The following is a 13,871-nucleotide window of genomic DNA, read 5'->3' as shown; positions in this document are numbered from 1 at the left end:
GCTCCCTCCGTGTCCTACAGCCAGAGAGCGTCAGAAATACATCTGCCCCGGAATGAACTGGGCTGAAAACTCTTTGCATGGAGGGAGACCACATAACCTGGGGAACTTGGGTAAACGATGTTGGAACGGAGGTGTAAGATTTGGGTTTGTGTTAGTTGATTTGGGGAAACATTTATGGAAACGGGCCTTTGCTCCGGATTGGATGTCAGGAAGAGGAGGATTCCATGATTGGATATCTTGATGAAGCTTATCTAGACGGCAGGAGGACGAGACAAAGGCTAAACATGTAATGGTAAAGAAGCAGCAATCACTCTTATTGGCCAAGACGAGGGGAATGTGGTCACTTTTGCGGCTTGGACAGTGTTCCTGTTTTGTCTGTGTTCACACTTGATTACACAGTGGTCTGTTTTTTTCTCTTGATCTGTATCATGGCCTGATGTTGGTGTTTTATGAAATTGTTCACATTCAAAGAGAACACCCAGGCCTAGCTGTTTGTGCCAGAGCAACCCCAAGTCCTGGTTGCAGAACCAGGCCAGCTCCCCGATGTCAGTGGCCGCCTTTCTCTTTACAGGCATGGAGGGGGACACCATCAAGGAGGAGCCCCTCTTCTCCGCTCCCCACAGACACCAGTGGGTGCAGACAGGTCAGGGAATGCCTCCTTTCCCTCCGGCATCTTTTGAGGTTTCCGTCCTGACGCCCAGGGCCGCTCCATCCAAGCCTCGGTTTCTCAGTCTCTAAAACAGGCCAGAAACCAGGCACGCCGTGGTGAAAGGACGAGCCGAAGAGATGGCAAGAGCTCCAGAAAGCCTTCCCAGGCATCAGGGGCCGCCCTTGAGCTCAGACGTTTCTCTCTGGACAGGGCTTCTTGGACAGGAACTCAACGAAACTTGACAGAAATCGGACACCCCCCGCCAAGGAAAAGCAGGAGGGGCCCGGGGTTCGCCAAGGCGGGAAACACCGCGGGGCCCAGACGGCGCCGTCCGTCCGGCTCGCAGTCGGGGCGCGGGAGGGGCCCACGCGCATGCGCATCGCCCCGCCCCCAGCCGCCCTGCCCAGCCCGCGCGCAGCCCTCTGGGGCGGCTGGGCCACGCCGCGCGCCGATTGGTGGCGTCCGGGACTCTCCCTGCAGGTGACTGACGGCGCCGGCCGTCCCTGCCCGTCGCCCGCCCGCTGCTGCCGCCCGCCCGGGGTGTGGAGCCCGGCCGCTGCTCGCGGGCTGAGTGTCTGTCGCTGCTGCCACCTCCACCCAGCCTCCGCCATGGACCTCTTCGGGGACCTGCCGGAGCCCGAGCGCTCGCCGCGCCCGGCTGGCGGTAAGCGGCGTTGCCGCCGGGCCGGCCAGGGAAGGGAGAGCAGGCGGGATGGGGGCGGCCTGAGGCCCGGGGCGGCTGAGGCGGCGCCCGCGCTGGGAGGCGGCGGGCGGCGCGGGCTGCACGGGGCCTGCTCCTGCCTGGCCAGGCCCCGTCCGGCCCACTGGCGGCCCTGTCGGAGGCCCGGTCGCTCGCGGAGCTCGGAGAGGCCGCTCCGCCATTTTCGCTACGCAGGAAGGAAAGGGCCGAGCCGTCGTGGCCACGGCCCCTCTGCGTGGCGGTGAAAGGCGCCGGCGCGACCGCATGGGCCGACCCGAGGGACCGGCTCTGAACGCCCGGCGGCACCGCGGGCGCCCGCGCCCCGATTCCACCCGCGGCCTGGGCTGCCTTGCGCGTCGCCCGCCCGCGGCTTCCGGGCCGCACTTCACCCGAGGGCTGTGGAACGGCCGCGTTCCGGGCCGGTGCAAGTTCAGGGGCTTGGCGTTTTTATTTGCACTGGAGATTGAATTAATCACCATCTTAATCCTTCGTGTTTTTGAAGCCCGGAAGACAGGATGCCTCCTCTGTCATCCTGTGATTTTGTGATAATTAACAGTAGTTTTGTTTTTTTTCTGGTCCACGGGAAGTTCCCCCTCTCCTTAAAGTTAAGGGGTCCGCTCATCTGCTAAGCCCTGGCCCCTGCCAGTGGGAGTCCCTGTGGGCTGTGGTTTGAGCTCAGCATCCTAGCAGCTTGAAACAGGGCCTGTGTTAATCCCTGCGTCCTGTGGGTTACAGTCTCCGGGTTTCATCTGTCAAAACGCGTGAATATTTCATATGCAAGACTTCCAGCTTGATGTTGTAGTTTAGGGCCTTATTACAAAATTTAACTTGGGGGCAGAAAACCTGGAAAACTTAAGACGTTCCGATTTCCAGGCCCACCTCAGCCCCAGTAAATCCGAATCCCTGAGAGTGGGGTTTCCGAATCTGTTACTAAATCCCCAGGCCAACCCAGCGGGGGCTGGAGACCAGTGGTTTGGGAGCTGCTGTTGTAGGGTAGACGGAGGTGAGTAAGGCCCAGCCTTCGCTAAGAGCTGCTTTCTGAAGGGTACTAATTACGGTAATTAAAACTGGCAAAAGTTAATGACTGTGGGAAATGCTGAGGACTCTTGAGGAGGGATTGTCGCGCACCGAGAGACTGGGGAAGGAGGCAGTGTTTGAATTGAGCTTCCAAGGATGTTCAGGCTTGTGATTTGCAGTAATTCTGGGCGAGAAAACATTTTATTTTATTTTACTTTTTGAGACGGAGTCTCACTCTTGTCGCCCAGGCTGGAGTGCAATGGTGAGATCTGAGCTCACCGCAACCTCCGGGTTCAAACAATTCTCCTGCCTAGGCCTCCCTACTAGCTGAGATTACAGGCGCCGACCACCACACCCGGCTAATTTTTATATTTTTAGTAGAGACGGGGTTTCACCATATTGGATAGGGTGGCCTTGAACTCCTGACCTCAGGTGATCCGCCTGCCTCGGCCTCCCAAAGTGCTGGGATTACAGGTGTGAGCCACCGCGCCCTGCCCCCACTGACCGTTCTGATGGTACAGAGCATCTCAGTAACTGGTCCTGGAGTCTTTGAACTTGACTCAGCCATTCATTTTCAAAATAACCACGGTTTTAGCTGTGGGTAAAAATTGGCTTTGTGTAGCAGTCTTTTTTCTCTGTCAATGAAGTATAATTTCTATCTGAATATATTTGGGGCAGCATTTGGATTCACCAGTGTGCGTGTAAACCTATGAGTCTTAAAATCTCCATTGCTTTTTACCTGCAATTAATTAGGTTCTGCTCAGGAGCAGGCTCCCTTGACTGACAAAAAACCTGGCAACTCAGAATCTCATAAGTTGGCACCTTAGCAGCCTTTTGCCAGATACAGTGGGAAAGGTACATCCTGTTGCCGTTATTTCCAAACTCAGTTTCCAACCTTGACTGAGCTGAAAGGGTGGCAGAGGGGGTGCATGGTGTTTAAACTGCTGACCTCCCTGAGATTGGATTGGTCAGCTGCTCCCCATCTGCCAGGAGGGCACTGACATTGTCAACAGGTCCTGCTTGGCTGAGTGTATTTTTAAAAATAGCTTTAAAACGAAGAAGATCTCAGAATTTGTAGATGATTGGAAGCTGAGAGGGATAAGTACTAAAATGAGTGACAATTGGGATCCATAGTTATCATTGCAGGCTGTTAGCTACAACCAACAAGATGAGATTTGACAGGTTAAAATCGTTTGTACAAGAACAGAATCTGGTTTCACATACTTGTGAAAATACTGTGATTTAAAAAAAAACCATACTTTGAATAAATCATATTGATTGCTAAAGTGAATGGAATAATGAGTCTAAACTGTGCATCATGACCCTCACACATGATATGTGGGTACCACAAATCTCTAATGCAGTGAACAATAAAAGACCTCGTTATTTTCCCAGAGCTCAAGAAAAGTTGTTCAGAAAGTGTAACCAGACTACTTGATTTAGAATCCAGCTCTTCGCTTGCTATCTGTGCCTTCTGTGGCTATTCCTACATGTGTAAAAAGGGGCGACACTTCCCACTGTTACTGCACAAATTAGTACAGTATGTATGGTGCTGCACATAGTGTGGGGTAGAATGTATAGTGTTTTATAGATGTTAGCCAGGGTTATTATTTTTGAGACAGCCTCATTGTGTCGCCCAGGCTGGAGTGCAGTGACATAAACACAGCTCACTGCAGTCTCGACCTCCGTGGGCACAGGTGATTCTTCCACCTCAGCCTCCTTGGTAGCTGGGACTACAGGTGCGCACCACCACAGCCAGCTAATTTTTGTATGTTTTGTAGAGACAAGGCTTTGCCATGTTGCCCAGGCTGCTCTCGAACTCCTGGGGCTCAAGTGTTCTGCCCACCTTGGCCCTCCCAGAGTGCTGGGATTACAGTGGTAAGCCACTGTGCCTGGCTGAGCCATTAGCAGTTGTTTAAAAGTGGAAAAACGCAGTCTTAAATGAATTATGGGAAAGCACTGAGTGTCCAAAGGGAGAATACTACACTGCTTATATCACATCAAATGTATTAATATTTTGTTTAGATCTTTTTATTTTTGTTTTAAACGTTGCATCTAATGTTCCCACCCCTAAACCTCTTAAATGTTTATAATCTAGAAAAATACATAGAATGCACTAAATATTTCAGGTATTTTGCTAAATTAGTAGTTTTCATCCAAGCCCTTAAAAGTTTTAATTGCTGAATGAATCAAGTTTTTTAAAGGAGAGATGTATATATTTTACCTAAAAAAAAGTGTTTATTCATATCAGGCAGAAATGGAACTTTCCTATGTCATACCCATAAAAGTGCCGACTTGATGTCTTTAAGATTGGCAGCTTATATTGACAATCCATGTATGTCAGTTGAAGGTGTCATGGTTTAAAATTGCTTCGCCAGTAACTTGATTTCACTTTTATAGGGTGGTTCTTTTACTTATTTGGTTGCTACACTAGTACTTTAAAAATTGATGGTCAGTTGTTGAGGAGGAAATAAAATATTTGATGGCCACACCATCTTAAAAATACTTTAAAAAAATTGGAGGCTGGGCTCGATGGCGCATACTTGTAATCCCAGCGCTTTGGGGGAACAAGGCAGGAGGATGGCTTGAGGCCAGGAATTTGAGAAGAGCCTGGCACAACTTCGTGAGACCCCTGTCTCTACGATTAAAAAAAAAAAAGAAGAATATTTGAACATAAAGGTTAAGGTATTAGAGGAAAACAGATTGTAAAACTACAGGGTTGAACAAGAAAAAAGTCATAAAAAAGTGAATTTGACTATGTAAAAATTTAAAATTTCTGCAGGACAAATGATACTATAAAGGCAAAAGACAAACCGAGAAAATAATTGCAATATACATTACTAAGGGTATAAGAAAGGCTCACAGAATTAATGGGAAAAAATAAAACCCACTAGAAAAATGGTCAAAGGATGTATCCTCCCAGTTCAGAGGTAAGGAATACAAATGGCCCATCAACGGAAAGTTGCTGAGGAACTATTTACCTTTTCACCCATCAGATTAGCAACAGTTGGTAACATTGGTGAATGTATAGCGAAGTAGACTTTCTCATAAAGTGTTTTGGGAGTGAAAATTACAACTTTTTGGGGAACAAATTTTGGCTTCTATCAGATTTAAACTAATATCCTTTGACGAGCAGTCTAACAGATAAAGCAGGAATACATGTATCAGATTGTTGATTGTGGCGTCACTTATCATATGAAGAACTGGGAAAAGCTTGAACCCATCAGTAAGGATCTGGTCGAATGACTGGAGATGCTTCCCATGTGTGGCTGTTGGAGAGGATGAATTAGACTCGGGTGTGTTGGCCTGGAGCATGCCTTGATGGGTTATGTGAACAATATATGTGGAGTATTGTGTAGAGTATGACTCTGTCTTCTACAAATTAAAATGCATGAGTCCATGTGCATGAGCATTAAGGAAAGTGGAAAGGATACACCAAACTCATACTGTGGTTGGGGGGTGTGGCGGAACCTGTCCCCCCTTTTTTCTGATAATACCTCTGTGGTGTTTGGAAAACACCTGGATTTATTTTATAGTTGAAAAAATTGAGGTATAAAAAACAATTTAGGCAAAATATTTTAACATCCTTTTTTAACTTTATTGGATACAGCAACCTTTAACCTGAATATGATCAACTCAAGGGTATTTTTCTCAGCATAGTATATAACTTCCAGTAGACTTAGCTCCAGAATGTAGATAACTGAGGAAAAAAAAAAGTTCTAGATGAGATTAACTATGATTAATGAACATTTTTAGTCTTGTATTCTTATTAGGGTTCTAATATTTTTAAGATTAGGGGAGGGGCCTCTTCCAGATTTTTAGGTCAGGGTCACACTTTGTCCAATGATTGCAGCCCCCAATGCTTTGAATTTCAGTTTATTCAAAATAGAATATAAGGGCCTGGAGCAGTGGGTCACATCTGTAATCCCAGCACTTTGGGATGCTGAGGTAGGAAGATTGCTTGAGTACAGTAGTTCGTGACCAGCCTGGGCAACATAGTGAGACCCCGTCTCTACAAAAAGTTAAAAAATTAGCTGGGCATGGTGGTGTATGCCTGTAGTTTCAGCTACTCGGGAGTCTGACGAGGGAGGATTGCTTGAGCCCAGAAGGTTGGGGCTGCAGTGAGCTGTGATCACACCACTGCACTCCAACCTGGCTCACAGAGCGAGACTCTTGTCTCAATTTAAAAAAAAAAAAAGAATCTAAGGTTTTGACTAATCAGTAGTTTCCTTATGTATCTATGACCTATAGATTTTTTTTTAAAGAATCCACATACAGACTTCTAAGTTAGATCCTTTTGATGATGCAAAAATTATTTCCAGAGATTTTATAAAATCTCAGGATTATCATCATAGGATTGTTGTAAGGGTAAAATGAGTTGATGTTTATGAAGTTTCTGGAAGGGTGCCCATGTATGGAGGCAGCATAGTACCTCACTAAGAGCATGGACTGCATGGCTTTGAATCCCCACTCCACTCCTTACTGGCTCTGTGATCTTGAACAGGTAATTGACCTCAGTGCCTCAGTTTTTTCATCGGTAAATAATAATAGTACCTATCTCATAAGAATTAAATGAGAAGATGTGTGGAGCTCTTAGAATAGTGCCTGACAGGCAGGCAGTATTATCATTTTTAGAAGCCATTCCCAGTTGTGGCCAGCAAAATGTAGGATGGTCTCATTGTGTTTAATTGAAATACCTCTCGTAGTATTCCAGAGTGAGAAAGAAGGTGATAGGCAGTTCTCTGGGGATGGGGCTCAGTTTGGGGCACCATCTGACTGAATTGTAGCCAGCGGAGAGGGGGCCAGGCTAGTATTAATACTAAGCTGTAAGTTGCATCGTGAGGAATGCTTACAAGAACTGAAAATATATTTATTACCTGGGTAAAAGAAGACTTCCTCCCTTGTACAGTGGCAGTGGAAAGACCTGATTTAGATGGGCAAGTTAATTCAAAAATTAAAATATGACCTGGTACAAGCGGAAGGGTTGTTTGCTCTTCATGTTGGGCTGTTACCTGTAAATGTCCCCTCCCTTGTCCTAAGACATGTGGCTCTGTGACACCACTGAATGCAGCGTGATTGTCTGGATCATCTCATGTGGTTTTTGAGTCTGTCCGGAGAATGGGCGTTGTGATTGTTAGACCCAATGCTTGGGCAAAAGTGACCTACTTCGGGACATTAGGAATTCTTGTAAGTGGATTAATACATTGAGTAATGGTTATCCTAAATACTTTTTTGGGGTGGTGGGGACAGAGTCTGGTTTTGTCCCCCAGGCTGGAGTGCAGTGGCGCTATCTCAGCTCACTGCAACCTCCGCCTCCCAGGTTCAAGCTGTTTTCCTGCTTCAGCCTCCCAAGTAGCTGGGGCTACAGGCACCCGCCACCATGCCTAGCTAATTTTTGTATCTCTGGAGAGACAGGGTTTCACCATGTTAGTCAGGCTCATCTTGAACTGCTGACCTCAGTCCTGACCTTGACCTCCCAAAGTGCTGGGATTATAGGTGTGAGCCACCACACCTGGCCATACTAAATACTTTTTAATGGCTTTCTTCTGCTTCTTATATACTTCTAATAGAGTCTTTATGTCACTTGTAAGAAAAGTGAAAGTATTTGCAATTCCTTAATTTGTTTAGGGTCATCCTGAAGGATTAGAATACATTTTCCCATTTGTATTAGGGATATAAAGCAAAATAGTTATTTTTTGTTAACTCAGGAATTTCTTGTGTATTTTAGGTACTTCTGACACAAAGACCCCGGGAGAAATTTCATTCCCTTAAGTTTATAAATTTTTAATTAAAGCTTTTATTTTTAAAAGAAGAAAGTTGATACCCAGTTCATTTCTAAATGGAGGCAAAAAGATGATAGGGATGATCCTCTTGGGGGATATAAATTTATTTGTTTAGTTGAATTGGTGTTTGGCCTGGCACAATAGCTCACACCTGTAATCCCAGCACTTTGGGAGGCTGAGGCGGGTGGACCACTTGAGGCCAGGAGTTTGAGACCAACCTGGCCAACATGGTGAAACCCCGTCTCTACTAAAAATACAAAAATTAGACCAGGCATGGTGGCTCACCCCTGTAATCCCAGCGCTTTGGGAGGCTGAGGCAGGCAGAACACTTGAGGTCAGGAGTTCAAGACTAGCCTGGTCAATATGGTGAGACCATGTCTCTACTAAAAATACAAAAATTATTTGGGCATGGTGGTGTGCGCCTGTGATCTCACCTACTCAGGAGGCTGGGGCAGGAGAATAGCTTGAACCCGGGAGGTGGAGGCAGTGAGCCAAGATCACATTACTGCACTCCAGCCTGGGCAACAGAGTGAGACTCAGTCTCAAAAAAAAAAAAAAAAAAAGTGAATTGGTTTTTAAGTGAGTACTTTTTTTTTTTTTTTCGTGACAGAGTCTCACTGTGTTGCCTAGGCTGGAGTGCAGTGGCCCAATCATGGCTCACTGAAGCCTTGGCCTCCCTGGGCTCAGGTGATCCTCCCACCTCAGCCTACTGAGTAGCTTGGACTACAGGCGCCTGCCACCACACCTGGCTAATTTTTGTATTTTTTTCATAGACATTTTTTTGCCATGTTGTCCAGGCTGGTCTCAAACTCCGGGACTCAAGCAATCCTCCCACCTCAGCCTACCCAAGTGTTGGGTTTATAGGCATGAGCCACTGCGCCTGGCGTAAATGAGCACGTTTTTATACTTGAACTCTGAGGAGCAAGAGGTGGGATAAAGCTGGTGTGTTTGGTTGGTGTGTTGAACTTTGCAGGAGGTGAACGTGTATACTTTCAACTTGGATTCTTGTGTGCCAGTTCAGATATCTAATAGCTTAAACAGAATTTCAGGAAAAAGCTGGATAATAAGGAATGGTCGTTAAATTTTATGTGGAAAAAGATAATTGGGCATAAAACATTTAAGACATACTTTTGGAGTGTAAATCTTCACATTTTTTGTTAAAAGAGTTTCCTGACTTTCTCCTGAGGCTATCTGTCTTTGGTTACCTGAAACTCCTTATTTTCTCCATAGCTATTTATTGAATCAGACACTGTGCTGGGGCTAGGGACACCAGGTTCCAACAGATTTTCTTCCCTTGCAGAATGTTACTGAAATAGGATTTTTATAAACCTGTAGGTCTTTGAAGGCCCCTCCTCCACCCCGCCCCAAATTTCTGAACGTCTATCTTGAAGTCTCAAGTATTGTTTTCCTGGTCTAGAATCAGTTTTTTTCTTCCCAGGATTCTATTTTAAAGAAAGACTTTTAAATGTTTCATGCTTTCAATAATGAAATTATCAAGAAAATACTTGTTTTCCTCAAAATATTCAGTGGCCCTGAAAATGCCTGTTAGGGCATCAGTCATTGCTTTTATGTTGACTGTAACTGTTGGAAACAGACGTCCATATTAAAAAAGCTGTTAAGAAAATATGTTTTTAAAATTTGCCCAACAGGAAGGAGAAAATTAGAATCTAATAGCAAACTTGTCTCAAAGCAGGGGAGACCACATGATCTTCCTCTTTGAAAATCTGTCCTGGGTGATGACCATATGCTCTCTAAACAGGTTTTCTGTGTTTTAGGGAAAGAAGCTCAGAAAGGACCCCTGCTCTTTGATGACCTCCCTCCGGCCAGCAGTACTGACTCAGGTACAGTCTTCAGGCTCTCCCAGGTGTGTGTCAACGTCTCTACTCATCCTGGGATTGTAGTTGTCTCAATCTTTTTCCCTTTCCCCCATTTTCAACACACAGATGTTTTAGGTGTTGGACTGTCTTTAAGTTTTGAATCCATGGCATCAGGTAAGGCAGAAAAATCTGCTAGTCGCTAGCCCTGAGAAGTACTGCGAGGAAATGTGGAGCAGTTTTCTCTGGTTCATTTGAGTATTTATTTTACTACCTGAAGTACAATTTAACTTTTTAAGGCAGATTTTTATTTCCTTTGAAATAATAGGACTTTAAAATAGGTTCAAGATATTATTCATTGCAGTATGAGTTGCCACTGGATTGACGCAAAGTTTTGAGTTTATTTCAGTAACCTACATAGGTGTCCTGGTGGGATGGATTCTGAAACTTAAGCCTTACATATTTTTTGTGGGCTCACTAAGTGTTCTGCTGTGTTTCAGGATCAGGGGGACCTTTGCTTTTTGATGATCTCCCACCCGCTAGCAGTGGCGATTCAGGTAAGTGGTAGGAAAAATCCAAGGTGCTGATGGAAATAATACATAGTATTTTACTCTTATGTGAAATTTATGTATAGGTTTTTAAACAGGATTTTGGATGACATTAAGTCATAATACAGCATAAGGTTTACTAAAACTATAAACAGGCACATTAATTGGAAGCACAAAGATAAGATAATACTGTATCACTTTCTGGTGATACTAACTTCTTGAGGTTCAGATTGTTGGAACTGCCTTTAAGAGTTAAGAGTTCACTAATTTACTCTTAACTTTGTTATTAACATTTTTTAAAAATTCAGAGTTCATTATTCCGATTTGCCTTGTTAAACAGAGTGCTTACTCAAATGTATCAAGGCTAGTAGCATTGGCTCTACCTCCTCCTGAAAATGTTCCTTTTTATGTCCTAATTAAGTAGAAGGGAAGAATAGAGCAGATTCCTGTTGCCATTGCGGCAAAGGTATGATTCTGTCTCATGAGAACTTCTTAGGTAGAGCTCCTCTGGTTGGGGAAGGTGAGGGTTAGGAGAGGTTGGGAGATAGATGGTGTGGGGGCAGTGGGGAATGCAGGTAATCCCATTTCGTATGCAGGCATATTTTCCATATTTTAGAAAAAGTACTACAGTCATCTTACATAAGAATTCTCAATCTTCAGGGGTAGGACCCATACCAAAAAATTGCAGCATCCTCACACTCACAGTGTGGCCTGAAACCTTCCCAATAAAGATAGTACCCTTAGTTGTAATGAAAGTTAATATGTTCTGGCTCGGCGTGGTGGCTCACGCCTATAATCCCAGCACTTTGGAAAGCCAAGGCGGGTAGATCACTTGAGGTCAGGAGTTCAAGACCAGCCTGGCCCACATGGCAAAACCCTGTCTCTACTAAAAATACAAAAATTAGCCAGGCGTGGTGGCACGTGTCTGTAGTCCCAGCTACTCAGGAGGCGGAGGCAGGAGAGTCGCTTGAACCCGGGAGGCAGAGGTTGCAGTGAGCTGAGATCACACCATTGCACTCCAGCCTGGGTGACAGAGAAAGACTCTGTCTCCAAAAAAAAGGAAAGTTAATATGTTCAAAGAAGGCTGTTAAGGGATTTAATAGAAGAAATGAAGATGAAGCATAGCTGTCTCTTATTTATCTACAGGACAAAAGGCAAAGTAGTAAAAATTTAGAAGATTTACATAACACTATTAACAAGCTTAATTTTTTGGATATATAATCTTGGGTCTAGTGTTTTAGATTTCTTGAGAAGTTAACACATTCTTTTTTTTTTTTCTTGAGACGGAGTCTCACACTCTCACCCAGGCTGGAGTGCAGTGGCGCAATCTTGGCTCACTGCTACCTCTACCTCCCGGGTTTAAGCGATTCTCCTGCCTCAGCCTCCTGAGTAGTTGGGACTACAGGCGTGTGCCACCATGCCTGGCTAATTTTTGTATTTTTAGTGGAGACAGGGTTTTCCCATATTGGCCAGGCTGGTCTCGAACTCCTGACCTTGTGATCTGTCCGCCTCAGCCTCCCAAAGTGCTGAGATTACAGGCGTGAGCCACTGCACCCAGCCGATAACAGTCTCTTGCTCTGTCGCCCAGGCTGGAGTGCAGTGGCGCAATCTCAGCTCACTGCAAGCTCTGCCTCCCAGGTTCATGCCATTCTGCTGCCTCAGCCTCCCAAGTAGCTGGGACTACAGGCTCCTGCCACCACGCCCACCTAATTTTTTTGTATTTTTAGTAGAGATGGGGTTTCACCATGTTAGCCAGGATGGTTTCCATCTCCTGACCTCGTGATCCGCCTGCCTCGGCCTCCCAAAGTGCTGGGATGACGGGTGTGAGCGACCTTGCCCGGCCCGATAACACATTCTTAAGCGGGCAGGAACCATTTACAAAAGTTGATTATGTACTAAGCCATAAAATAAGCCTCAATAATCTGTTTCTTGTACAGACTACATTCTCAGACTACAGTGTAATTTGCTTAGAAGTCAATAACAAACCTGTAAGGTGTCTTTATTTTGAAATTTTATTATTTTTCTTTTTTTCTTTTTCTTTTTCTTTTTTTTTTTTAAAGACAGTCTCACTCTGTTGGCAGGCTGGAGTGCAGTGTTGCGATCTCAGCTCACTGCAACCTCTACCTCCCGGGTTCAAGTTCCTATCTAAGCCTCCCGAGTAGCTGGGACTACAGGCACCTGCCACCACACCCAGCTAATTTTTGTATTTTCAGTAGAGACGGGGTTTCACCATGTTGGCCAGGATGGTCTCAATCTCTTGACCTCATGATCCGCCTGCCTCTGCCTCCCAAAGTGCTGGGATTACAGGCATGAGCCGCTGCGCCTGGCCTTTTTCTTTTCTTTTTTTTTTTTTTGAGATGGAGCCTTGCTCTGTTGCCTAGGCTGGAGCGCAGTGGTGAGATCTCAGCTCACTGCAGCCTCCGCCTCCTGGGTTCCAGTGAGTCTCGTGCCTCAGCCTCCCGAGTAGCTGGGATTACAGGCACTACCATGCCCGGCTAATTTTTTGTATTTTAATTAGAGACCGGGTTTCGCCATGTTGGTCAGGCTTGTCTTGAACTTCTGACCTTAGATGATCTGCCCATCTCAGCCTCCCAAAGTGCTGGGATGACAGGTGTGAACCACCACACCTGGCCATCTGTTTTGGAATTTTAAAGGAAGAAAGTTTCACATCCATATGGGGAAAACTGGAACCCATACAGTAAGCCACAGGACACTAATGGGGACCTTTGGGAGAGATACTGTTGGAAACATCTGTGTTGCCTCATGCAGGGTGCATATGTGTATTATGTTATACTGTTGCAGAAATAGGGCCTTGTGCAACTAATTTGCGCTTCTTGAGGGCAGGAACATTTTCATTACTTTTTCCTCAGCACTAAGAAATGTCTGACACAGGGGGTTCGAGACCAACCTACCCAACATGGTGAAACTCCGTCTCTACTAAAAATACAAAAATACAAAAATTAGCTGGGTGTGATGGTGCACGCCTGTAGGCTGAGGCAGGAGAATTGCTTGAACCCTGGAGGTGGAGGTTGTAGTGAGCTGACGTTGCGTCACTGCACTCGAGCCTGGGCGACAGAGTAGACTCCGTCTCAAAAAAAAAAAAAAAAAGACACCTTGTGTTTACCAAAAAAATTTAAAAATTAGCCGGGTGTAGTGGTTCCTGCTTTCAGTCCCAGCTGCTCAGGAGGCTGAGATGGAAGGATCACTTGAACACAGGAGTTGGAGGCTGCAGTAAACTGTGATCATGCCACTGCATTCTAGTCTGTGTGACAGAATGAGACCCTGTGTCAAAAACAAAAAGAAGAAGAAATGTCTGGCAAAGAGTAGGTTGAGTAAGTAATAAGTACTTGCATCCTTTTT

At 45.5% G+C, this 13,871-nt stretch overlaps 1 protein-coding gene across 2 annotated transcripts in view; it reads left to right on the top strand.

Annotated features, from left to right (window-relative positions):
* Window positions 1–1,030: 1,030 nt before the first annotated feature.
* Window positions 1,031–13,871, top strand: part of ILKAP (ILK associated serine/threonine phosphatase) — a 33,460-nt gene continuing 20,619 nt past the window's right edge. The window contains exons 1-3 of one of the 2 annotated variants that reach the window (XM_034955471.4): window positions 1,031–1,313; window positions 9,925–9,990; window positions 10,464–10,520. In XM_034955471.4, coding sequence (XP_034811362.3) covers window positions 1,259–1,313; window positions 9,925–9,990; window positions 10,464–10,520 — 178 coding nt within the window. In that variant the 5' untranslated portion in view covers window positions 1,031–1,258. Of the gene's footprint in view, window positions 1,314–9,924; window positions 10,014–10,463; window positions 10,521–13,871 lie in introns of those variants that run through there. The other variant, XM_057301553.1, reaches the window with a different exon arrangement.

This window comes from Pan paniscus, chromosome 13, assembly GCF_029289425.2.
Source record: "Pan paniscus chromosome 13, NHGRI_mPanPan1-v2.0_pri, whole genome shotgun sequence".
Lineage (NCBI taxonomy): Eukaryota > Metazoa > Chordata > Mammalia > Primates > Hominidae > Pan > Pan paniscus.
Note: the sequence above shows the minus strand (reverse complement) of the source record. Positions and strands in the feature narration are given on the sequence as shown.